The sequence below is a fragment of the Babjeviella inositovora genome (assembly GCF_001661335.1).
Source record: "Babjeviella inositovora NRRL Y-12698 unplaced genomic scaffold BABINscaffold_13, whole genome shotgun sequence".
NCBI lineage: Eukaryota > Fungi > Ascomycota > Pichiomycetes > Serinales > Babjeviella > Babjeviella inositovora.
Genome location: NW_017566850.1, coordinates 376,958 through 400,573, shown reverse-complemented (window position 1 = coordinate 400,573; position 23,616 = coordinate 376,958). Strand labels below are relative to the sequence as shown.

The 23,616-nt window shown below is 50.2% G+C and overlaps 7 protein-coding genes and 1 non-coding gene across 8 annotated transcripts; 5 read left to right on the top strand and 3 right to left on the bottom strand.

Annotated features, from left to right (window-relative positions):
• Positions 1 to 3,513: 3,513 nt before the first annotated feature.
• Positions 3,514 to 4,323, top strand: BCK1 (mitogen-activated protein kinase kinase kinase; the record flags this gene model as incomplete). Its single annotated transcript, XM_019131354.1, has 1 exon — positions 3,514 to 4,323. A coding segment is annotated over one exon (810 nt), but the record flags the coding sequence as incomplete, so codon positions are not given.
• Positions 4,324 to 5,076: 753 nt separating this feature from the next.
• Positions 5,077 to 5,199, bottom strand: BABINDRAFT_t318. Its single transcript has one exon. It is a non-coding gene; the product is annotated as a tRNA-Ile (tRNA).
• A 27-nt stretch (positions 5,200 to 5,226) lies between these two features.
• Positions 5,227 to 7,320, bottom strand: RTT109 (H3 histone acetyltransferase). Its single transcript, XM_019132978.1, has one exon. The coding sequence runs from the start codon at positions 7,037 to 7,039 to the stop codon at positions 5,654 to 5,656; it is 1,386 nt and encodes a 461-aa protein (XP_018983237.1). The 5' UTR covers positions 7,040 to 7,320; the 3' UTR covers positions 5,227 to 5,653.
• Positions 7,321 to 8,157: 837 nt separating this feature from the next.
• Positions 8,158 to 11,472, top strand: DNM1 (dynamin-related GTPase; the record flags this gene model as incomplete). The annotated part of the gene is made up of 2 exons (XM_019133035.1): positions 8,158 to 10,455; positions 11,140 to 11,472. 2 exons carry the CDS (start codon positions 8,158 to 8,160, stop codon positions 11,470 to 11,472), a joined length of 2,631 nt encoding a protein of 876 aa, XP_018983236.1.
• A 735-nt stretch (positions 11,473 to 12,207) lies between these two features.
• SFI1 (Sfi1p) lies at positions 12,208 to 15,467 on the top strand. The gene has a single exon (XM_019129820.1). It carries the CDS (start codon positions 12,232 to 12,234, stop codon positions 15,295 to 15,297), a length of 3,066 nt encoding a protein of 1,021 aa, XP_018983235.1. The 5' UTR covers positions 12,208 to 12,231; the 3' UTR covers positions 15,298 to 15,467.
• A 167-nt stretch (positions 15,468 to 15,634) lies between these two features.
• On the top strand, positions 15,635 to 18,375 carry BABINDRAFT_95233 (uncharacterized protein). The gene has a single exon (XM_019132976.1). The coding sequence runs from the start codon at positions 15,715 to 15,717 to the stop codon at positions 18,022 to 18,024; it is 2,310 nt and encodes a 769-aa protein (XP_018983234.1). The 5' UTR covers positions 15,635 to 15,714; the 3' UTR covers positions 18,025 to 18,375.
• A 190-nt stretch (positions 18,376 to 18,565) lies between these two features.
• BABINDRAFT_163276 (eukaryotic translation initiation factor 3 subunit D) lies at positions 18,566 to 20,360 on the bottom strand. Its single transcript, XM_019129819.1, has one exon. It carries the CDS (start codon positions 20,350 to 20,352, stop codon positions 18,667 to 18,669), a length of 1,686 nt encoding a protein of 561 aa, XP_018983233.1. The 5' UTR covers positions 20,353 to 20,360; the 3' UTR covers positions 18,566 to 18,666.
• A 589-nt stretch (positions 20,361 to 20,949) lies between these two features.
• On the top strand, positions 20,950 to 21,934 carry PRE3 (proteasome core particle subunit beta 1). Its single transcript, XM_019129818.1, has one exon. It carries the CDS (start codon positions 20,984 to 20,986, stop codon positions 21,635 to 21,637), a length of 654 nt encoding a protein of 217 aa, XP_018983232.1. The 5' UTR covers positions 20,950 to 20,983; the 3' UTR covers positions 21,638 to 21,934.
• Positions 21,935 to 23,616: the final 1,682 nt, after the last annotated feature.

Below are 23,616 nucleotides of genomic sequence, written 5' to 3'. Positions count from 1 at the left end.
GAATAAATCTAACAAAAACTGTAGCTAGTTCTTAATATGCACACGCTGTTCCAAGCCTCAAACATCCGACTTTTATCCGCTCGATGCAGGCCTATTGGGGTATTTTTAGCAGTTACCGACCCCCACGATTACATCATATCGACACCATATATAGCTTCGGAAGCCATGGAACGCCGAATCGCCTCAAACTACTCGCGACGCCAACAGTCTGCAGATGTCTCGGGCGACACGACGAACGATTCTGCCTACCTCACACCCCGCTTCTACCCGAGCAACAACAGTGACATCCTCGACGATGCATCGTTTGTTTCCGTCAGCTCGGACCTTAAAAACGAAGATCCAAACTCAAAGTATGCCGTCAAACGCCGCAGCCATATCTATATCACGCCGTCCCACATCTCCATTACCAGCGTGCCCAAGCACAACCGCAACTCTAGCAACAACAGCGAAAATTCAATGGATGTGTCGGAGCTCTCACGCCCCATCGTCAAACTGTCACACAATCCGCTCATTGTGGCCCACGAGGCCCTTGAGCCCCACTCCTTTAGTTTTGCCGCGAGCTTTGCTGAACCTGAAGCCGAGACCTGCAGCAACACCTCGTCGTCAAACTATTCGTTTGAGTACAACCGCGAAGAGTCACTTGTGGTGCACGCCAGAGAAATGCCTAAGGAGCAACCAAGAAACTTCGACCCCCATATCTATATTGAAAAGGAGGACAAGGATAGAGGACCCAGGCCGGTTCTCGATATCTCCACGGGGATGCATACGGAAATCCCAAAGCCGGGGGCCTCGCCTGACGCCATCTCTCCTGGCACCATTGGATCGCTAAGTATCGCCTTGCCTGGAGCCGTCTCACCTATGAGTGCTACTCCGGCCCCCGGAGCTTCTACCCTTGGGGAAATTTCCCCTGTTGGTGCCTTGGGTATTTCTCCCGTTGGCGCCTCGGGTGTTTCACCCCTCGGTCATACCTTCGGTCCTCAGGTGCTCTTGCCCCGCGACGAGGACGAAATCCTAACCCCCTCATCCGCCGTGACACTCCCCAACCTTCCATTCCGTAACGTTTCGGCCGAGTCGCCCGGATCCGAGCGTTTTGTCGCTAGTCACGGGCGCTCTACCTCCCATGACGAAAACCCCGCGCCTGGTCCTGCCCCCGGATCGTCGCTCACGCGCAACTCCAAGGTGATTAAAAACCAAAGACCAATGTCATACTACGACTCCTCCAAGTCATCCAATCTCTTCCGCCGGCCACACCCGGCTCAATCGTCCGAAACGTCGATATTCGGTTCTTTCTTCGGCAACCATGACCCAGAGATGGCCGAAGTGCCGACACCTACGTCATCTACTGGCAATCACCGGCGCGGGTTCTTGGGGAAGTTGAAGAAAATCGGCACCAGCGGCATGAAGGAACTCAAAAAGAGTAATTCTGTGAAAAGCTCCGAGACAAGAAGGATCTCAGATACCCCCCATGCGAAGAAAAGCCATTCATTGGGGAATGAAGCCATCACGACTGCTCGGAATGACGTTGCCACAAATAACCGTTCCATGGGAGATGCCGCGACCCTTCCGGAAAGTTTGCTTCTAGAGATGCCCAAGCGAAGCCTTCCACACACTATTTCGCCCACGATCGAGAGCCCCGTACTTTTTCAGGGTTCTGGGGCCCGATTGGACGATATTTACTTACCCGAAAGCGCCTCCGATTCGCGGCTGGTATTCATCACAACCGATGGCTTGAACTTTCGGCTTACCGACCTCTCACGATCCTCTTCCTACGTGGACCTTAAAAACAACGCCGAAATTCTTTTCAATCTATCCAAGGGCTCCTACACCGTTCACCTCTGTTCGCTTTCCGGCTCCGTCGGCGCGGCGCTCCCGGACGACGTCTTGGCCAGGTTGTATGATGCGGGCTACCAGCTCCAGGGTCACGGCCAGCTCTTTGTGAAGGTTGTCCCGAATAAGTTGAGTGTTCCGGAGGCAAAATCAATTAACAGCTACCGCAGCTACCTCTCGGTGGGGAAGGACGATGCCAGCTCCGATAACTACTCGGACTCGCATTCTTTCGAGATCAAGGAAAACGGCAACTCGTATCCCGCAACCCCACAGTACTTGTTAACGGGAACGGCCAAAACGGCGGAGACAGACTATTTTAAGTTCAAGGAGTTTGAGAGACTCAACCAGATCCCTGAGAAGACTGACTTCAAGAAGCTGCATCAATATAAGTCGCAGTTTGAGGCAACTGCGGCGGTGTCTGCGATCGTGACCGCAGGCGTGGTTGCCAGTCTTGCCGCTACCCCTGGTCTGTCCCCTGCTTCTGGTCTGGCCACGAGCTCTCTGGACAAACGTCCGGCGGCGATCCAAACGTGCATGCCTGAAGCTACGGGAAACTTCCGGGTCATCCGAGATGAGAACAATGAGATTGATTTCGACAAGCGGCGCAAGTCACCGTTTGTTAAGACGTTTCCTTCGGGTTCCGGCAGTGTTTCGCCTGTGACAACGTTTGCTGAGGACATCATGCCGCCGTTGGTGGCCTACAGGGCCGCCCCTCCGCCACCAATCATCCCCGCCGCTACAACTCCACCGCGCACCAGACGAACGCCGAACTTGACCCTAGACTTGACGGCGCTCAGAGAGGATTACATGGGGGGCAAGCCTGGGATACGGGAGGAAGTGCCGCTCTCCCATGGAAAGACCTTTGCCCGAAGCGTTGCCCGGGCCTCCAGTCGTGTAGAGAAGGACCAGCGGCGATTCCAGGAGAATAACGTATCATTTGACGATCTCCCGGGGTTGGAGGACAGCGAGAGCAGCGAGAACGACGACGGGTTGTTTTCTAAGCCGATGGTGAAGAAACTGGGGACATCCATCACCACCTCGGGCGGCGATAGCTTAGGAAGGGAGGACTCTCTAGCAAGCTCCTTGGGAAGCGTGAGACCGCCAGCAGAAGTTGTCTACGACAATCTCGACCGCTTCTTCCCGAACACGGATTTGGACAAACCAATTCTCGCCGATGTCAGCTCCCCGCCGACGTCTCCACTGTTGGTGGATTCGTTCAAATCCGACTCTTCCAACTCGTATGAACCGTCGATTTCATCGTCCAAATCCTCCAAGCCGAGTATCTCCCGCACGGTGAGCAACGCGGGATCGCATGCGCCAGGGCTGGTGGGGTTGCACGGGGGCTTGGGGGTACCGCTTGCTGCTGGCCTCGGGATGTTGACCCCACCGCGCGCGGCGAAGCCGCAGCGCATGAAGACGATCAGAACGGTGGCACGCGAGGCAAAAAATAAATCGCTCCGCCAACAGAGTATCAAACTCGCGCCCAACGGTATTCGGGCCGAGGTCAACTTGATGCGTCGTAAAAGCACAAAGCTCTGGGGGAAACGAATTCTCGAGGTCAAGCCAAACACGACGGACGGGGTTGTATCAAAAGTGCGCAGCGCGGACGGCCGGTATAAGGAGTTTGCGTGGGTCAAGGGTGAGCTCATTGGTAAGGGGACGTTCGGGAAGGTGTATATCGCGCTTAACGTGACGACAGGAGAAATGATGGCGGTCAAGCAGGTAGACATTCGGCGCCACCATGCGCAAAACGCGGACGGGATAGACGCTTTGCACTCGGAGGTGAAGACCATGAAGGACTTGGACCACCTCAACATCGTGCAGTATCTCGGGTGCGAGAAAAGCGCGACGTCGTACAGCTTGTTCCTTGAGTACGTGGCCGGCGGTTCGGTGGGGTCGTGTTTGCGGATGTACGGGCGGTTTAGCGAGCAGGTTATCCGGTACTTGACGAAGCAGGTGCTCTTGGGCTTGAGCTACATCCATGACAAAGGCATTTTGCACCGCGACTTGAAGGCAGATAACTTATTGTTGGAGACAGACGGCACGTGCAAGATCTCCGACTTTGGGATCTCGAAGATCAGCAAAAACATCTACGACAACAACGCGGAGATGTCGATGCAAGGATCGATCTTCTGGATGGCGCCTGAGGTGGTGCTATCCGCGTCTAGCAAGGAACACAAGTCGGGGTATAGTGCGAAGGTGGATGTCTGGTCCTTGGGTTGTGTAGTCTTGGAGATGTTTGCAGGCCGCCGGCCATGGTCCGATGCCGACGCTGTCAGGGCGTTGTTCAAATTGGGCATTGCCAAGAGCGCGCCGCCAATTCCTGAGGACACGCTTCCGTATGTTAGCGAGGCGGGGAAGGACTTTCTCGCGCAGTGCTTCAAGATCGATCCGACCGAGCGCCCGACGGCCCAGACGCTTTTGCGGCACAAGTTTATTGAGCTTGAGGGGGGGTTCAGGTTTGACGAGACAGAGTTGGCGCGGGGAATGCGTGCGCGTGCGAATGTAAGTGCTGAAACAAGTGCTTAGCGTGGGTGCAGAGGCGAGTGGCTGTTGTGGAAATGTGTGGCGTGATCTTGAGCAAAGCAGTTGGTAGTCTAGGCAGGATGTGGAAGATCAAGCCCACCGGGGATCCGGAAAGTATCTAGGCAAGTGTGCATAAGAGATGATTCTGGATAGTGGAGCGATATAGAAACAAATGGTTGTTTTGATAAATGCTATTGGTTACTTGAATGCCTGGGTTAGTGCTTTTATTAGAGTCCTAACCTGCCGTGTGAACCATACCACTTTTACGGCTTACAGTTTTCTCTGATATTTCTGATCCTAGATGATCTTTTACACGGTATATGCAACTATGACCCTTATGCTCTTATGTAATTCTTAGCATAAAGTATCAAATATACTTGTAATTATTATATATAGCTACATCTACTGTTGTATATGGCAGTGTTGAAATATTTAACTATCTGCTTATGGTATATTGATTCAGTTAAAGCTAAATATATTTGTATATTTATGCACACCCTTTTATATCTCGATATGTATATTAATTTGTCCGTGCATTCAATGAGCCCTTTAATAATCTAATACACACCAAGTTCTTAGCATACTCACCGATACAACCTTTTAGCACGACCAAATAATCGTGTCTTTTCTGAATATAATATTTCTAGTATAATATCAACTCATTATGTCCTCCAAAAAAATAATATATTCCGATCGAAACTTTTTTCGAAAAAAGAAGGCACATGCTCCAGGAGGGTTTCGAACCCACGACCGTCGCGTTTCTCACACGACCGTGACATAAGGCATAAGCCGTAACATCGTTAACAGTTATAAGCACGAAGCGCTAACCAACTGCGCCACTGGAGCATCTGCTACCGGGGTGGGAGAATTAATATTTTAGCATGTGCCTAGGGGTCCGGATTTGCAATACTTGACTGTATCACTAGTGCGCCTTACATTTACCCTAAGTAGAGTGAAATCAAGTGGGATTACTTAATATCCGAGCTAGTCCTTTTCATATAAGAGTGACTTGCTGCCTTATGTGAAATTGTTCTTGCCGGAAGATTTTACCTACGTTTAGGAAGCTCTTAGAGGATTGGTAGAATATTTTGCATCTGACAGCTACCAGTGCACAACGTGACCGGACACAGAATATCGGCCTACACACCAAGCCTTAAGAGCCAGTCAGATCTCAGTGAATCGCTAACCGGATAATTGTAAAGCTATTTACACCACGATCGAAGCTAAGTGCTTTTCACCCTGCACATTCCTCTATACCTTGATCCATCTCTACTATACTCGAACTAATGCCAAACACCATCTAAATACCCTTTTTTGGTTTCTTCCTAACCATGCTGGTCAAGTTGTTAACGGTTGGTGAAGCGACGGTCCGCTTGGCCGCAGCCACCACCACCACCGTTCGTTCCCCTCGCCTCTCTTCCACCCAAAATGTCTCCTTTCCTTCCAACAACCCATGCAACGCATTTCCAACTCCCTCTGGCGACGAATAATCAAGATCGCTGAGAATTTTGCGAACCTTGTGATAGCTTTTCAAGCTGAGGAACGCCGCGCGGGTGCGCACTGTACGGTTGAGCTCCCCATGCACCCCGATGACCCCCACCGTGTCGCCCAACCGGAATTCTTGTCTGATGCTCAATTCGACCCAGAAAGTCTCCATGCAAATTTGCTTGGCCCTGTTTTCGACGATGAGATGCTCCAAGAAGCGGCCCTTGGGATCGTCGGGGAAGAGCGGCACGGCGTACACAGCTGGTATAGTCTTTGCAGCATGGAAGATCGAGCCCACCGTCCACCGGGGATCTGGAAAGTATTTCTGGATCGCATGGGGTTCGGCCCCCGGAAGCAAGAGCTTGCATTCGAGCGCGTGTGGCGAGAAGCACTCCACCACCACGGTGTCGATAATCTTCATCCACCACCGGAGCAACTGGTCGCCCGCCAAGACGTGCTTGTGCTGGGTGTTTTTGAACGATTCAGGAAACAAGTATTGGTCCGCAGCTTTGGTGAAGAGCGAAATCTGGTTGTGCTGCGTGGCGCGTGCGACATCGAACGTGGGTGCGTCCGGAAACGTAGCCGCGAGCAACGTGGCTAGAGGTGCGAGCGTTCCCGCTGGCTGGATGTCAGAGCTCTCAAACGTCAAATCCGGCCATTGCCGTGTCTCCCTGAACTGTCGGATCAACCGGAGCAACCCCGGATTGATCCCCTTCAAATACATCACGTCTTTCACCGCGGCGTCAGTGTGGTTTACTGGTGCCTTGCCCATGCTCGCAAGCTGGGCGCTGGTATACACCGACCTCTTAAACACAATTCCCTGGTCGAGGTAATCCTGACAATCGGAGCTGACAATGTGTTTTAAAATCAGTATCACCACCTCGTTGACCTTGACCCCCAATGCGCGGAGATTGTGCATCCCCGTGGTGTCGGCCTTGGACACAAACAAGGTTTTGTGGATGGTGTTTGCGTGCGGGTTGACGCTCAAGTAGACGTTTAGCTCGATCCCGAATAGAGGAATGATCTCGTCGGACACATAGCTGAGCATTACAAAGTGTGTGGAGCGCACCGTGAGCTCAGCGTGTGCAGAGCGCTGGATCACCAACGCCTTGGCCTGTTTCGGGTGCGACTGGAGGTGTACCACCAGGAACTTGTGCGTACTTGGGAGGTACGCAGCAATTGTATCGGATAAACTTGACATGATACGTGTTGAGAAGAACAGTGTTGGAGGCAGTGGTGACGCTAAGCGCACGCGAACAAATAATGCGTGTGGCAGAACGCGTGACAAACGTAGGATATGTAAGGAAGGCTAGCAAGATGTACGGGCCGGCTGATACAACTAATTCATTTAGGATGAAAAAAGTCAACGGGCCCCACGACACCTGAATCTCCGATTTGTCATAATCAAACCTTACAGGCTAGGGCGATCAGTGGAATCGATCAGATAAACAGATTGTGCAGATCTGCAGGGTAATAGAACATATGTAATTCTAGACGCGCTAGCAAGCTTTATGAACCAGCATGTTATGGCCGAACGAAGCAACACAGCTCAGAGGATTGGTGCTCAAATGAACGGTACCTCATAAAACAACTCTGGGCTTATGCCTTGACCTGCTTGGTAATCATGCCGATTACGACCTTTTCCGCTCAACAGTTGCATTAATAACCATATCTGCTAGGGTTTTAAATCACACCGAGGACTAGAGAATTTCTACGGAGGTACTCAGTTTCCCTCATTCTTTACATAAAGCACATTTTTCGCGTCAGAAACAGCTACATGACTCCCAAGTTGTGTTCCATCCACCCAACAGGCCTTTCCCAACAGCTTTCCGAGATCCCTGTCGGGAATCAGATGCTTCATAACACGGCCAGGGGATACCGAATGGAAATATATCGCAGAGAGGGCGAGTAAAAGACTTGCAAAAACAATCGCTCACCACCATGTAATAGTTAATAGCAACCATTTACAAACAGAGGGCGTTACTGGCTCCAGGGTGCTTACGGAGAGTAAGCGTCTTGGAAGTGCCTCTTATGATATCTACAAGACTATATAAGCTGTGCCCTGCACCCCTCTCTTGTAGACGTTTCGCGAAACCCACTTCGCTCGTGCTTCGCATTCGTTTTCACATGCGTTTCGCGAATCCTCTTTCGGTCAATTCCTCGAGCAAAAACAACAGCAATCGAGAGTTACCCGCAGGCGGCACTTCCACTAGTACCACGGCTTCTATTCTTGGTGGCAAGCGACAAATTTCGTGATCTCATCCAAAAGCCTATCTCAACCCATTTATCACTAAGCCATTCTCTTTTGGTACATCTCCTATGTCATCCTTTTCAGACTTGATCCCCGTGGTCAACAAGTTGCAAGACATCGTCACCAACACCCAGTTGCTGGACTTGGACTTGCCGATTTTGTCGGTGATCGGCTCGCAGTCTTGCGGTAAGTCGTCCGTGTTGGAGAATATTGTGGGCCGTGACTTTCTTCCGCGCGGGACTGGTATCGTCACCAGAAGACCGTTGGTGTTACAGTTGATCAACATCAGCCCTGAACAGCCGGACTACCAGAAGTTTTTGGACAGACAGCTCCAGGAGGTGCAGAATGGTGCTCCAGGTGAATTAACCTTGGAAGATCACTTAAGAAACTCGTCACCCAGCCTGGAGGGGCACTCCGTTCCGCCTAGCGACGAGGGTGAGCTTTTGGAGTGGGGTGAGTTCCTCCACTTGCCCAACAAACGCTTCTACAACTTTGACGACATCAGACGCGAGATTGAAAATGAGACCGCACGCATTGCTGGTAAAAACAAGGGAATCAGTCGTCTCCCGATCAATCTCAAGATCTTCTCCACCAAAGTGCTTAACTTGACCTTGGTGGACCTCCCTGGCTTGACAAAGATTCCGATCGGCGACCAACCAACTGATATCGAAAGACAAACACGTAACTTGATCCTGGAGTACATCGCGAAGCCAAACTGCGTCATTTTGGCGGTCTCCCCCGCCAATGTGGATCTCGTGAATAGCGAATCGCTCAAGTTGGCAAGGCAGGTCGATCCTCAGGGGAAGCGCACGGTCGGGTTGTTAACCAAGTTGGATCTTATGGACCAGGGAACCAACGCTGTGGATATCTTGAACGGGCGGGTCTATCCGTTGAAGTTGGGGTTTGTCGGGATTGTCAACCGCTCGCAGCAGGACATTTCGGCGAACAAGCCCTTGGGCGACTCGTTGTTGGCCGAGGAACAGTTCTTCAGCAACCACCCGGCGTACTCAAAAATTGCGCTGAAATGCGGGACGAAGAACCTTTCCAAGAAGTTGAACAACATCTTGATGAACCACATCAGAGAGCGTTTGCCAGACATTAAGGCCAAGTTGAACACGTTAATGGGCCAAACGGAGCAGGAGTTGAGATCCTACGGCGAAGATAACTTGCTCGATGCGGACATTGCTACCAAGGGCTCACTCATCTTGCAGTTGATGACCAAGTTTGCAAACAACTTTATCAATTCTATTGACGGGAACAACTACCAGTCGACGCGTGAGTTGTGCGGGGGTGCGCGCATCTACTACATCTACAACGAAGTCTTCGGGAGGTCTTTGAACAGCATTAACCCGGTTATCAATCTCTCAATTGCATCGATCCGCACCGCGATTCGTAACTCCACCGGCCCGCGCCCGCTGTTGTTTGTGCCGGAGTTGGCGTTCTATCTCTTGGTGAAGCCGCAGATCAAGCTCCTTGAGGCGCCGTCGAAGCGCGTGGTCGAGTTGGTATACGAGGAGTTGATGAAGATCACGCACAATAACTGCGGGGGGCCCGAGTTGTTGCGTTATCCGAAGTTGCACTCGAAATTGATCGAGGTTGTTTCCGAGTTGTTGAGAGAGAGATTGGGGCCGACCACGACCTACGTCGAGAGTATCATCGACATCCACAGGGCATACATCAACACCAACCACCCTAACTTCATCGGCGCGCCTCAGGCGATGCAGGAGGTGGCTGAGGAGAGGCAGAGGATGAGAGCCGAAAAGAAGACCAAACCGGTGATTATGGTGGAGGAAGAAGTGGAAGCCCTGGCCAATGGCTCTATATACGAACCGAAGAAGAGAACGGTCAGCAGTGTCGAAGCAAAGGAGAAGGATTCCTTCTTGAACTACTTTTTCAGCAAGGAAAACCAGAAGAGTGACGAGCTCACCCAGACCAGGGGCCAGAATCTCCACCAGCAGCCGGAGTACAAGCCGTTCCAGTTCCCTACTGAGGCCGACACTTTGCAGTTCCACGATCCGAACCAGTTGGAGTTTGGTAAGCTCGACGTGAAGGCCGCGGCTGGAGATGAAGCGTTTTCGGAGGAGTTGACGGAGCGTGAGGAGTTGGAGTGCGAGTTGATTCGCCGCTTAATCAGCTCGTACTTTACCATTATCCGTGAGATGATCCAGGACCAGGTCCCGAAATCGACAATGTTTTTGTTGGTTAACTTTTGCAAGGATGAGATCCAGAACCGCTTGGTCTCCAAATTGTATAATGTGGATAAGTTTGATGACTTGTTGATGGAGGATGCGGGGTTGATGAACGAGAGGGCTAAGTTGGTGACATTGTTGGAGAGCTATAGGCAGGCGATGGCTGTGATTGGAGATGTGATTTAGTGCACGAAAGCGAGTGTGTAGCACGAGCTTGAGCCAAGATGTCATTCGGTAAACGAAGCTTGCTAGAGCACCAATACGTGGTTACCTAGAACATGTACATACAAGATTGAAAATAAACGATAAACAAAATCCGGGGAAATGGAGCAACTAGAGAATGTCATTGGGGGGTAGATAGAACTAAACCCGAGTGTTAGCAAGGTGTCATGCTTGGCGGAAAAGTATTATCTCAGCATTTTGAAAGCACCTGTCTTTGAAAAGTGGCTTTTCCGTAGTCAAGGTGACAATTTGCATAAATACATTTGCAATATTGAAAGTACATGGTAGACGCCCCAGTAAAACGATAATAGGTACGGCTGACTCTGGGAATATCGGTCTAACTTGCTATTTCTTTAACAATCTTACTATCAATACAACCTCTGGAATTTAATTCCATTTCACATGTTTATTGTAAAAACCCTCTAGATTTACGTTACATGTCAGTTAAAACTTGACCACTATTTGATACACTAAAATTTGACCGAAGGGCAGCTGTATGCAGCCCTGCACATATGTAAACCGATGACCTAAAATTTCAGCGGCGGGCAAAAAGATTACACAAACATATAACGGTTGAACAATATAATATGGTATGTCAATCCCACCTCTCATTACCGTAACACAGACTAACCCCGCAAGCTGAACGGATCCTCTGATTACCCGATAGTGATGGTTAAGAACTTGCCCTACGAGACCACGCTGTCCGAGCTCTATGGCATGTTTGGTGTCTACGGCGCGATCATACAGGTGCGGAAGGGCAACACCCCTAGCACCAGAGGCACATGCTTGGTGGTTTACAACAGTCTAAAGGCGGCCAAGGCGGCCAACGATAGGCTCCAGGGAGTGAACTTCAAGGGCCGTTACGTCACGACGCTGATGTACGGCGTGGACCGCACCAAGTTGAAGGCCGAAGAGTTGGAGACGAGAAAAGACATCCTCGGAAAGTTAAAGGATCAATACGGGATTGAGTAGCTGCTACTAAGCAGAGCTAAATGACCTAGCAATGACCCGGTAATGATCCTGGATGTTAGAGAGTATCAGGACAGGAAAAGCAAGTGAACAAATGAAAAGGGAAAAGTCCACTAAAACTACGATTTCGGGTGTGCCACACCAGACATAACGTCCTAAACTTCAAAACCGTTGGTTTAACTCAAGTCACATGCAAAATTAGTTGCCGTACCAAAGTAGACCAATAAACGTCCAATACATATAATTGCAATTTAAGTTTTACCCTGATCTAGAAGTCATACCTGGAGTTGACGGCCGAATGCCTGGCGAGATAAAGCTACTATTTTCACGTATATAGCTACAACATAAAAGGTCATCACTTTCAATACCTTTGGCATAGTTTAATTATGACTGAGTAAAAGACTGAGGGGTTATTTTGACCAAGTCGGAGGGGACAATACTTGACATAGCATGTGGCTCACAAGGCAAATCAAACGCTCATTGTTTGGACTGCTTTGTAGGGTATATGGTTGAATCAATAAAATTTATTATCAATCCAATCAAAGCTAACTTCTCAACCTTTAGCAGCACAGTTACATACCTAAAAGCTGATTTTTTTCGTATTTTCCTAGCCTTGTACGGCAATAAAATCCTCTTGCACTAACTCTGCCCTCACACCCCCCGCCGCATCCTGCACCTTTTTCAATATTTACTACACGACATATTTACCACTTCACGACTATACTCAGGTGTTTCGGAATCCCAGTGCCTCCGCTCATTACCATGAGCTCTGTATTATCAGACGATCCTAATACAAATTGGAACCCGTCGGCAATTCCGACCACGCCCGCAATTCCCGTCGAATCGACGCCCAGAACGTACGAGTTGTCCGACAATTCTCCCGTGTACGATTTCACCTCCAATATCGCCTCGACCTTTGAGTTCCCGTCGCACCTCCAGTCCTCCTATTCACAGATCCCAGAGGACGGGCTACGACTTTGCGACCAGATTGATCGTGTCTACGCTGAGTTTGGCGCCTATGATGAGATTCCTGACGCTTTGGCGTACGACCTCGGCTTCCCACTAGTTTTTAGAGCATACCTTGCGCTTCTAAGGGAGCACAAACGTGATTTCGAAACAGACCACTACTTCCAGGCGATTCGACACGTTATCGCGGACATTATCGAAACCGGCGTGAGCATGGCCGCATGGGTCCGCTTAACCGCGTACTCGGGACTATTGACGAACCCAGAGCCCAGCCCGACCACAACGCTTCTAATGAGAGAGGCCATTTTCCGCTTCAGCTCCGAGTCTGCGTTCCTTACAAGCTCCTTTGAGCGTTGGAACCGCCGCCGCAAGGACGTTGCACGGCTAGACGACTTGTGTCGCATCCACATCCACCAGAACACTAGAAGGGTCTTCAAGCTTTGGTTTCACCGGACGTTGAAAGTTCACGCACTTAAAAAACAGGCGGCGCTGCTTAACCATACGTACACCACGTTCCGCTACTGGCAGTGCTGGCGTACACGCGCAGGGGAGCGCGTAACCCGCGAGGCGCGCGCAACGCAATTTATCGCACACAAGGCCTTCTACGCATGGAAGCACCGTGCGGACGCTATCCACGCCCTGGAAACCAAAGCCACAGAGCACAGAGACACGCAGTTGAAGAAGAAGGCCACGGAGTTGCTTAAGCTTCCATTGCAAAGTGGTCCTCTCAGAAACATCCACGACCGAATCCTGATGACGGTATTTCTCGACCTCTGGGAGGATCGGTTGCGGCGGGTAGCCCAGGCGAACCTTCAGGCTGGAAAGATCTATGCCACAGCGTCGGTAGCGCAGCTGATGGCTAAGTGGGAGGCCAGAACCGGCCACACGCTCGCAGTGCTACAGGAACTACACGTGCGTGAGCGGAGCTTTGTGCTTCAGCGGTATATGGGGGTGTGGAAGATTCAACACCGACTTCTTTCGACCGAAGCGTGCGCGACCGCCAACACCGACACGATTCTTCTTGCGTGGATGTTTCGTCGCTGGCAGAAGCGCTGCACCGAGCGCACTTTGCTCCAGGACGCACAGGATGACAGAGATGCTAGGACCATGGCCAGTTGTCTTGGCACGTGGCGAAAGGCTGCGGTGATGGAGGCGGCGGCTAGGAAACTTCGTGCAAAGAGACTCCTTAGCGGTGCGTTTGCGTGCTGGCGGTTACAAAGCCGTGCGTTTGAGCTAGAGATCACCCAGGGCAGCGCCTTACTCGAAAACACTTTCCGTAACTGGAAATTGGCCACGGTGGCCCTGCTTCACGAGCAGAGTAGAGAGTACAATCTTTCAAAAAGGTATATCCGTCTCTGGGCAGAGAAAGTGCAACGGATCGCGGCCTTAGACGACTCTATTGACGCTCGGTTTGACCTGATATCCACTGTGCGTGCGTGTTTTAGCACCTGGAAGCGGGGCTTGAGGACCATCCGCGCGATGCGAGCGGAGGTGGACGATATACTCTGCGCCAAGGTTTTCCAGATGCTTAGGTATCGAATTCAGTTGAACCGGCAAAACGCAGAGCAAGCGGAAACGTTTCACCGACAGAGTGTGGTGGCGAAGAAAATCGCGTTCCGGAGGTGGAACGAGGCATACACAGACCGGTACGAATTGCGTGCGCAGGGGCTCGTAGCGCAGTTTCACGCGCGGATGCGTGTGAGAAGTGTTGCTGAACACTTTGAAATCTGGCGAGAACGTGTGGCAGAGCAACGCGTCCTAGAAGAGCGTTGCCTCCACTTTGCGGCAGCAAGAACCATCCCCCCAGCGTGGGATGCCTGGATGGATCGCCTCCAGGCCAATATCGATTTCCGGGAGACGGCTGCCCAGGCGTACACCCAATCCTTGCTTCGCCGGTCGCTCACGGCGTTTCGTGAGCAGTACTCTAGACTTCAGAGGCTTGCAGCCCGGGAGCTCGATTTTGAGGCCGAGCGAGACGTTAGACTCATGCAGCAATACTCGGATATCTGGTCCGTCAACGTGCTCAGGGCCAGGCGGAACGAGGAAAGTGCCAAGTTCTTCCGTCAGCGGTGGGAGCAGGCAAAGTTGCGCATGTTTATAAAGATCTGGCGGGATAACTTGCGGGTAAAGATGGAGGGAGGCCCGGACGAGTCTTTTAGCGTCAGCGACGTTTCCCCGTTAGCCAGCAAGCGACGGACATCGAAAATGCTCGAGTACAATCGCAGGCCCCTGGAGCAACCACTTTTTGGCGGCAACGAGACCCCAAGTACCAACCTATCTCCGTCAAAGTTGGCCGAAACCACCGAGAGAATCAAACGTGAGCGTATGAATGCGTTGAAACAGCGGTATAGCAGGGCCAGAGATGCTGTCTCCCCTGAAAAGGCCCCTGGCACGCTCGAGCAGCCTTTGAGAAATCTCTTCTCGGCTGTACCGTCAACGGATAACCGGATCCCCCCACTCAACGTGAGTCTTTCGCCGAGGCGGCGTGGGCGGACGACCTGGAGTCCGCTTCTGTTTCCGGCCACCGGAGATAGGTCAGTTGAGACGGTTAATTTCAACGGGAGTTCGTCTCCGCAGAGGGTTGCACTGTCCAGAATATCAAAACAGGATAATTCCCTCCCTTTCAACATTCCCCCGCCAGTGTACCAAAACGAGGAACCATGGGAGTCGGCGACGGTGGAGACAGCCAAGAAGCTCAACCGAATCACACCGATTTTCATTCCCACCAACGGCATAGGCTTGCCCAAGATCAGCCCAGCGCCGATCATCCAACAACGGTCCAACAGTTACATCGAGCGGGCCATCAGGCCCGAGTCACGGACCACCATCACTGATCTTAGTATGTCAGAGTTTCCAGAGTAAGTACGCAAAGTAAACTTGAGCTACTAAGGGAATGGCCTTGTGAAGGGTATAGGTCTCACTTATGTATGATTCTCTACAGGATAGAGCATACATCGAGCTTAGCATATATTGTATTGGCCTAAACAGGTCTTTAGTTATATCATTTTATAGCAATTGATATTGATCTAGTGTATAAGTTTTGTATGAATAGAATTTTATGATATATACGTCAACCAACTTGGCTTTCGATATTCCTTAAATCTTGGTGGCACAAGGAACGATGAGTCTGGAGTAAATCTATTTTTACGATCCACAGCTGTTTCTGCTTCCTTGTCTAACATTTTTTCGTTACTTGCATGCGCGAAACATTTGCGATTACTGATACATGTCAGCAGATAGCTCTACTCTCCACCTCCACGAACACAGATCACATGGCATATGGGACTTACCGGAAGATCAAGGTTACTAGCGCCATTGGTTTCTTTCCTTTATAAACTCCCCCAACGGGCGAGTTACTACACGACCAAGACTGAGCCCACGCTTGTACCATTCCCTCCCTTCACGCGACCGCTTCTTGCCAAGCTTGTCCCGAAAATCGAAGCCCAAACCCAAGCTGAAATTTCCTTGTCAACAGCCACCGATAATGTAAGGGTTTCTGGGGAAATTCCCACCCGTATGCTCGTGGAGTCCATCCAGCGCATCCGTGCGAGTGAACAGATATTTCCACTCACGCCGCTCGTACGGGACATGTTTACCAGCTTAGGCGATGCGTGGGCCGAAAATATCACTAAAGGAAATGCAGTAATTCAAAAGAGCGAAAAACAATGGACGGTTTACAGCGTTTCTCGACAGATGGCAGCCCTGGTGGTGGCAAAACTTCACCGAAAGGTGGGCATGCTCCTCAAGCATCAGTCCAGGGTTCCACTATCCACCAACGATTTCCGAATCCTTGCGGGCTGGAACGGACATGACTTGAAGAACATAGCCCAGATCTTGCAGTGTAGCGTGACGGTGAACCCCGCTGCCCTTACCCATCCCGGGCACTTTAAGGAGATTTCTTTGCAAATCAATGCCGAATCCCAGACGGGACTTGAAAGAGCAGAATTATACCTCAGCACCCGGCTATCGACGTGGAAGTATTCTCTCGCTAAAAGTGCCGAGACAGTATCAACGCTGTCGGTGCAGCACATACACAGGATCCACAGTAAGTGGTTGAACGACCTTCAAGCTGCCACCAAAGTGGCCATTATTGTCAATCCCGGAAAATCCAGGTATACGGAGGATAAGATTCCAGTGTATTTCAGGGGCCAGGATACCCTCAGCACAGATACCGCAGCCAAACAGTTTAGAGCCAAGATTGCTGAGGTTTCCAATCATCTGAGACTCGTGTCTTTAAAGACCGGAAAGTTAATCTTCGGGTCGCATGGGGAAGCCTTGGAGAAACTTCGCAAGGAAACCAGCTCGTCCATTGTTTCTACGGCAACAGGAGAGGCGATATCTGTCTACAGCCTCCACCCTGATACCACTGCCAAAGCATGTGATGCCATCCAAGAACACCTCCAGTCATGGTTGCGTGGGTGTACAGTATTGGAATTTCCGTACCCGATGTACTCCGCTCTCCGGCGAATTGGCTCAAACTTCAACAAAATCGAATCCATGACTGGCACCCTTATATCCTGCGAAGACGCTTTTTTCAGGATTCTCATTACGGCACGTGTGGATGGTGATACTGAAAAGGCCGCAGGCATCATCAACAACTTGGTGGAAAGAATCGGGACCCACCGAGTAACCATCGAGGCCCCTAAACACGTGGCGCGCTTCATGAAGCGGAGGAACCAATATGGGGTGGTTAACGCCGCTGAAATAGAGTCAAAAACATCGTCAATAATGGTTATAGAAGAGGGGGATTATGCTACGATTTCTGTGTTTAGTGACTCCCCTGCCAATCTTGCCCTCGCAAAATCAAGTATCAACCGAGTTATCGCAGAGGTTGGCAAGTATGACCTCGTAGGGGGACATAACCCGAACCACGACACCTTTTCCTGGGAAGGAATGAGACCTAAAGTCTACTCCAAGAAGCTCGAGTTTCCCCACTACTTGTATGAGCCCATGGGCGGAAAGAATCAGGAGTACTGGAAGACTCTCTGTGAAAAGTTCCAGGTTGAGTGGAGCTATATCGAAGGTTTGAGGCACCAGGATTCTTTCAAAAGCGTCTTGAAGATTTCCAGTGCCAGTGCGCTGGCGCTTAACTTGGTCTACACTGAGCTTTCCCGCCGTTTGGGGAGCTTACAAGCCAATCAGGTTCACTTACCACTAGACAGACTCGATTTCCGTGCCTTCGAAGTCGCCATCGCCAAGATCCAAAAACTATACCCTGATTGTTATACTGTGACACATAAAATCCGGCATACCCTCCAGGTACAACAGAAGTTTAGGTTGTCTGAAATAATGACCGTGGTGGGGGTAAGCGAAACTCGGGTGGCAGAGTTTACCGCGAGTATCAGACACGCGATTTACAATATTTTAAACCACACGCCGGAGTCTGTGAAAATCATCCCAGCAAACAAGTATTCCCGGTTCATAGATGTTGTCAAACCGGAAATCGAAGCATTAGGGGTCCGGGTGCATGTTACGAACGAGTACGTTAGCTCTGGAACCGCAAAGAAGTGTGTTGTTGTTGGGGACGACTATGTAACGGTGCAGAAAGCGCTTATGTTGATGGGGGTGCTTCTCAGAGAAAAAGCTTAATGAATTATGAGGTTTTAGTGACAGGTCTAGTTTTTAGCACAACCATAGACTGTCTTGATTAAAAGCTATCCTAGACAGGAACAGATTTTCTGAGATTTATCAATAATAGTGGTATATGGCTGCTGAGAAATGGGGTTTCATGAGACTTTGACGGGCTGTTACATTATCCAAGGGGTCCCATTTGCCATACCATGGCTTGTATTGCTGGTATATTTCGGTCTTTGATGCGCTAGAATTTTATCACCAGTATAGCTCTTGCCATTCCAACAATGGAAATTATTTAAACGGTTCAGCCTACGCTAAAAAAAAAAAAAAAAAAAAAAAGAAACCAGAACACCGAGTAACTGCGATATATCCTTCTAACTTTCATGGTCAATTATACAGACTGCGTCAGTTCCAAGGCCACATCAACAAATCCATTAGCAGCTCTGGAAGGTATCCCACAGGAACAAACACAGAAATAACCAACTATCTAATTTCATAAACCTCCTCTAAACCATACATACATAGTTACCAACATTCATGTAATACAAAATAGCCCGTAGATTTCTAGAAAATCCGTATAATCTACATTTGTTAAACAAATTTGCTTTCGCCATTACTCAAACATCTATACACAGTAAACCAACCGAAGCTAGCTTTCTAGACCTTGTACAAGGTAATCTTCGGCGCGTTCGGATTCTTCACCAATACGAACTTCTGGTCAACAGACTTGTCCTCCTCCTGGTCGCATCTGTTGTTGACAATGTCGACGAACGACTTGACAACGGCCCACCCATTGTTCAAGGACAAACCAATGGAGATAGCGAGATCCTGTGGCTTGTAGGTGTTGACAGCCAAGACCACGTGTTTGGAGTTGGCCTTCTGGTTTACTCTGGACACGAATCCCAACTTGAGCGAGTCGTTGTCGGCCAAAAGCGCAGAGGTAGCCCACTTGGCGACCTTGTTGTTGTTTTTCTTCAACTCCGCGGCAATGATCGCACCCTTCTGGGTCTGCAACTTGGTCTTCCAGTCCAACTTGTGCTGTTGTGCGGTGGCTGGTGGCACGTACTCATTCAACGCTCTGATGGTCAACTTCTCACCGGTCGCCTGGACAGAGTCAACCTCGGCTCTAACCACCAAGCCGATAAAGTCCTCAGCGTCTTCCTCCTCATCGTTGCCCAACTTGTGTCTGGTGCTCTTAGAGGAGGCGTTACCGACCGGAAGCTTGAACTTACGGTACTTGTACCCCTTGGTAGATGTGAACGGCGCTTCGGGATGGGCCATGGAGTACGGCTTGCCCGCAGCCAAGGACTGTGCGATAAAGTTCTGGTTGATGGAGGTCGCTTCTTGGGCCAAGTTTGTGGCGTTGTTGATGTCCGTGTCCTTCGAGTCTGACGGCGCGTCCTGGGTGTTTTCGTCCACGGTTTCGCGGTCGAGGATCGAGTTTTCGCGTTTGTCGATGAAGATCGCACCGGTATCGGCCTTCTTGGTGATCACCATGTCCCACGAATACACGGAACGGGCAGCACACATCAACTGGGCAAGACAGGTGTCGGTGGTGAAGACCGCACCGCTGGAGGCGGCCGCAAGCTTCACCAAAACCGCATCTTCGGACGCGGTAGGGCTCACTACAGCCCTGGCTTCAGCCTGCAAGGTCTGGTTCGACAACGGCCTCTCGATCTGCTTGTTGTAGTACGCGACAGACCCGTAGGAATCGAGGTCCTCGACCTCCTTGACCTCCATGTTCAACTTGGTCAACTTGTGGAACTCGGCGTCGTAGACAACCTCCCAGGAGTCCTGGATGTCGATAGAAGCGTCACGGATTCGAGCCTGGAAGTCGTCCTTCCATGAGCCGTATCTTCTTCTGTTACCGAACTGCTGCGGTTGCGTGGCCTGCTGCGCTGCGCGTGCGGCGGCTGGGCTTGCACGCGCGGCCGGGGTCGCGCCACGCTTTGCGCCAAGCGCAGTGGAGTAAGAGCCTGCGGCCTGGTTCGCGCTGTTGCGTTTCAACACGGTGGCGGCAACCTTGGCGCTGGTAGAGCTGTCCACAACGGAGAAATCACCGGCTTCCTCTTCCTCTTCGGCGGCAAAGGAGGAGGCAGCGGAAGTCCCGTACGCGTGGAACGGATCTCTAGTATTTCTGGACTTGGTGGCGGTATTACCGTACGCGTTTGGCGCCGCAGCTGGGTCCGTCAACCAGTCGGCAGCCTTGCCTAACTTGTCGGACTTGGAGTATGGTGCGTATGGCACGTCGTGGAAGTTAAGCGAGCTTGGGATCGCGGTTGGTGGACCCCAGGAGGCGGTCGACTGCTTCGGCAAGTGTTCGAGGGTGAATGGCAACTGCATTTTGGTTGAAGAGAAGAGGTGGATAGTGGATGTTTGCCGGTGAAAAAATAATCAAAAAAATAACGCTGGCATTCGAGGTGGTATGGACACGCCGGTGGTACACGACCCAGTGTAATAGGTTTCCAAGGGAACGGGCCTGCCCTCGTCCCCAAAATGGGGGCAAAGGAAATATTATTTATAAATATTGTAGAATGGTGCCCTTGATTGTTAATCAAAGATTGGGGGTTATTGTATGACGAACTTAAAGGCCGCTGATCAGGGTGAGAGGTACGCCACCTCTTGCTGGACTATCAGAAAAGAAGCGGCACCCCTAATATATTGCATTTTCGTATACATCGCATAAAATGCCAATAAATCATTTGTTTCGGGTATACCTCGGAAATTACTGTTAAAATACAACTTAAATATCAACAGCCATGGGTGCGAGTTTCATAATACATTCACCCCAGGCACTAATTATCCTGCATTCAGCTCCTCCTCGAAAATCTCCACCAACCTTGAGTGGTGGCGTAAGCAAGTTACAACATCAAATGTTTGTCAATTGACTTTCCAACAGCCCCAACCAAATATCTTTCTCTCTATACCATCAAGCCTTCAGTTATACAGCACGGCTTAGTCTCTTACTCACAACATGAACAACATCAGTGTCGATATCAACCATTTGAAGAAGGGTGAGGTCAACTTGGGGACCTCTATCATGGCCGTGACCTTCAAAGACGGCGTCATTTTGGGTGCCGACTCGCGTACCACCACTGGCAGTTACATTGCCAACCGTGTCACCGATAAATTGACCCAGATCCACGACACGATTTGGTGTTGCCGTTCCGGCTCCGCCGCTGACACCCAGGCCGTTGCAGACATGGTAAAGCATTACTTAGAGTTGTACGAGGCCCAGCACCAGCAACCTCCTTCTACACATACCGCGGCGTCCGTGTTCCAGGAAATCTGTTACACGAACAAGGACAACTTGACCGCGGGGATCATTGTGGCCGGCTACGACAAGAAGACAGGCAAGGGCGAGGTCATTTCGGTGCCGTTGGGTGGATCTATGCACAAGCAGGAGTATGCCATTGCCGGTTCCGGTTCCACGTTCATTTACGGGTACTGTGACGAAAACTACAAGAAGGACATGACGCAGGAGGAAACCATCCAGTTCATGAGATACTCCTTGGGCCAGGCCATCAAGTGGGACGGCTCGTCCGGTGGGGTGATCAGAATGGCCGTCTTGACCGCCAGGGGGGTTGAGAGATTGATCTTTTATCCAGAAGACTACCAGAAGCAGTAGAGTATAAACGTTTGTATTTTATTCCGTGTAAAAGGGAGTCATTGATAGAACTGGCATCAGACAAGGGTGGGGTCTCGGGGAAAAATTAACCTCATGGGTGTATTTTTGAGGATCTTACTTTCCGTGGAGACATACTGTGTTTCAAAACTGGATTTTTATACCTTGGCTAGAGATTATAATCAGTAGCGATGTAGGATTTTGTGGAAATTTTGAATGCAGGCAAACGAGTGTGGAATTCTAAACCCTTGACAGGTTCCTCCAAGCTAGGAGCACTAAAAGGGAGTTTTTCAAACTGGCAATGGTTATAAAACGAACCAAAATAGTAATTTGGTAGTTTAGTGCAGACTTTAACTGTGGCTGAGAACAGATATAACAACATGCTACATCTCTTTTATGCCACAACTTCAGGTTTACTGCTTCGGGGTCAGGCCTGGAAGAGTCCAGTACACAATCAATAGTTGATACCAGACCACGTGTAGCTTGAAACCTTATCTAAGTAACAACTTTGAAACCAATTCCTCTTATGAGGCCGAACGAAAGAAATGGCTCGCGTCCATAGATAAACATGAAATGCAACATAGAGACGTGGCCAACTTCTACCAAGTTGTTTCATCGGTGTCTGGATTTACGGAATATATTAGGATCGTAATTGGTACCAGCTATACATTACACCGTAGTTGTATAAAAGAACTAATCTTTCAACCCGGTTAACCCAAATTCCTGGAAAGGACCGACCTGGAACAGGCCGTTACACTGGCACACTAAATATCGATTCGATACCCGCTGCTGATATTTCAGTCCACGACGGACACACAGCAAAAAAAGCTATGTGTATGTTCTGGACGTTCACTCAAAACTGGACAGGACCATGATCAGATGCATTTCCGGCACAAAGCGCGTCCTGCCGAACCTCACAGAAATCCTGCCAATACTGACAACTTCGTGCCTACACCAGTTGGCCAGACTAGTTTAGACCTTAACGAAAACCTTCTATTGCAGGTTGACAACATTGGTCTTTGTGGCGGGACGGGCGTTGTATCCAACCTGACTTTTTTTTGGGCTATTCTGTACGCTTTAACCTTTGTCGTGGTATATACATGTACACATTCCCCTGTGTACTCTCTTCCTTAACGTAAAGCCCATCTGTATTGGCGTTTCTGGCCGGGAAATGGACCTTGAAGTTCTCCCGTTTTCTCGTCTCAAGGTTTTTCCGGATCACGTGTGTGGAGATGGAAAAACTCTGGAGGCTGGCATGTGCTTTAACCCGAGTCAAAATTAACGACGAAATTACCTCCGGCATACAGTCTAAGCTGGAGCAGGCCCCTTCCAGGAATTTTTGTGGTCATTATTCTTAGTGTGTGGGTAGCTCGGTGCGGCACATTTTGGCAGAGCGACCAGCCCATTAATAATCACGCCAGCTCGTTAATAATCACACCAGCCCCACGTTTCCGCTGTAGTATAACGCCGTCGTAACATTCCTATATACCGCCTCAATCAGCTTTCCCAGCCATAGACGTACATTTTCGACTCACTCCGGCCGTCCTTGCTATATCATCACTCCTGTAACATCGTACCGCTGTCCCCCCGCAAAAACGCCCTAAAGCGAAATACAGTGCCGCCCCAAAAGCTCTGATCGCACACGTACACTACATCCCACAAGCCCAATCTTCCTGGAAAGACCCCCAAAGGGCCACAGCTACAGTTTGGTGATATATAACCCTTTTGTCAAAAACTCTTCCCCAGACTCCCACTGAGCGCCTATTACAACCAAGTTCCGTGTCATTTTGCCTGCGCACGCCCTTTCTGCACCTTTTGCGTTTCCTTTTTCTTATTTTCTCATTTGAGAATTCACTTCTGAGAACTCGCTTCCCACCAGCCTTCTGTCACTACCTTCACACCTTCAAGAAACAGGCTTGTGCAATCATTAGATACACATTTAGCTGTCCTATCGATATAGTAGTAGTGTTACATCTGACAAG

Coding starts and splice junctions, on each gene's coding strand:
- PRE3 (XM_019129818.1), top strand. CDS start 20,984: ATGAACAACATCAGTGTCGATATCAACCATTTGAAGAAGGGTGAGGTC.
- BABINDRAFT_95233 (XM_019132976.1), top strand. CDS start 15,715: ATGGGACTTACCGGAAGATCAAGGTTACTAGCGCCATTGGTTTCTTTC.
- SFI1 (XM_019129820.1), top strand. CDS start 12,232: ATGAGCTCTGTATTATCAGACGATCCTAATACAAATTGGAACCCGTCG.
- BABINDRAFT_163276 (XM_019129819.1), bottom strand. CDS start 20,352: ATGCAGTTGCCATTCACCCTCGAACACTTGCCGAAGCAGTCGACCGCC.
- RTT109 (XM_019132978.1), bottom strand. CDS start 7,039: ATGTCAAGTTTATCCGATACAATTGCTGCGTACCTCCCAAGTACGCAC.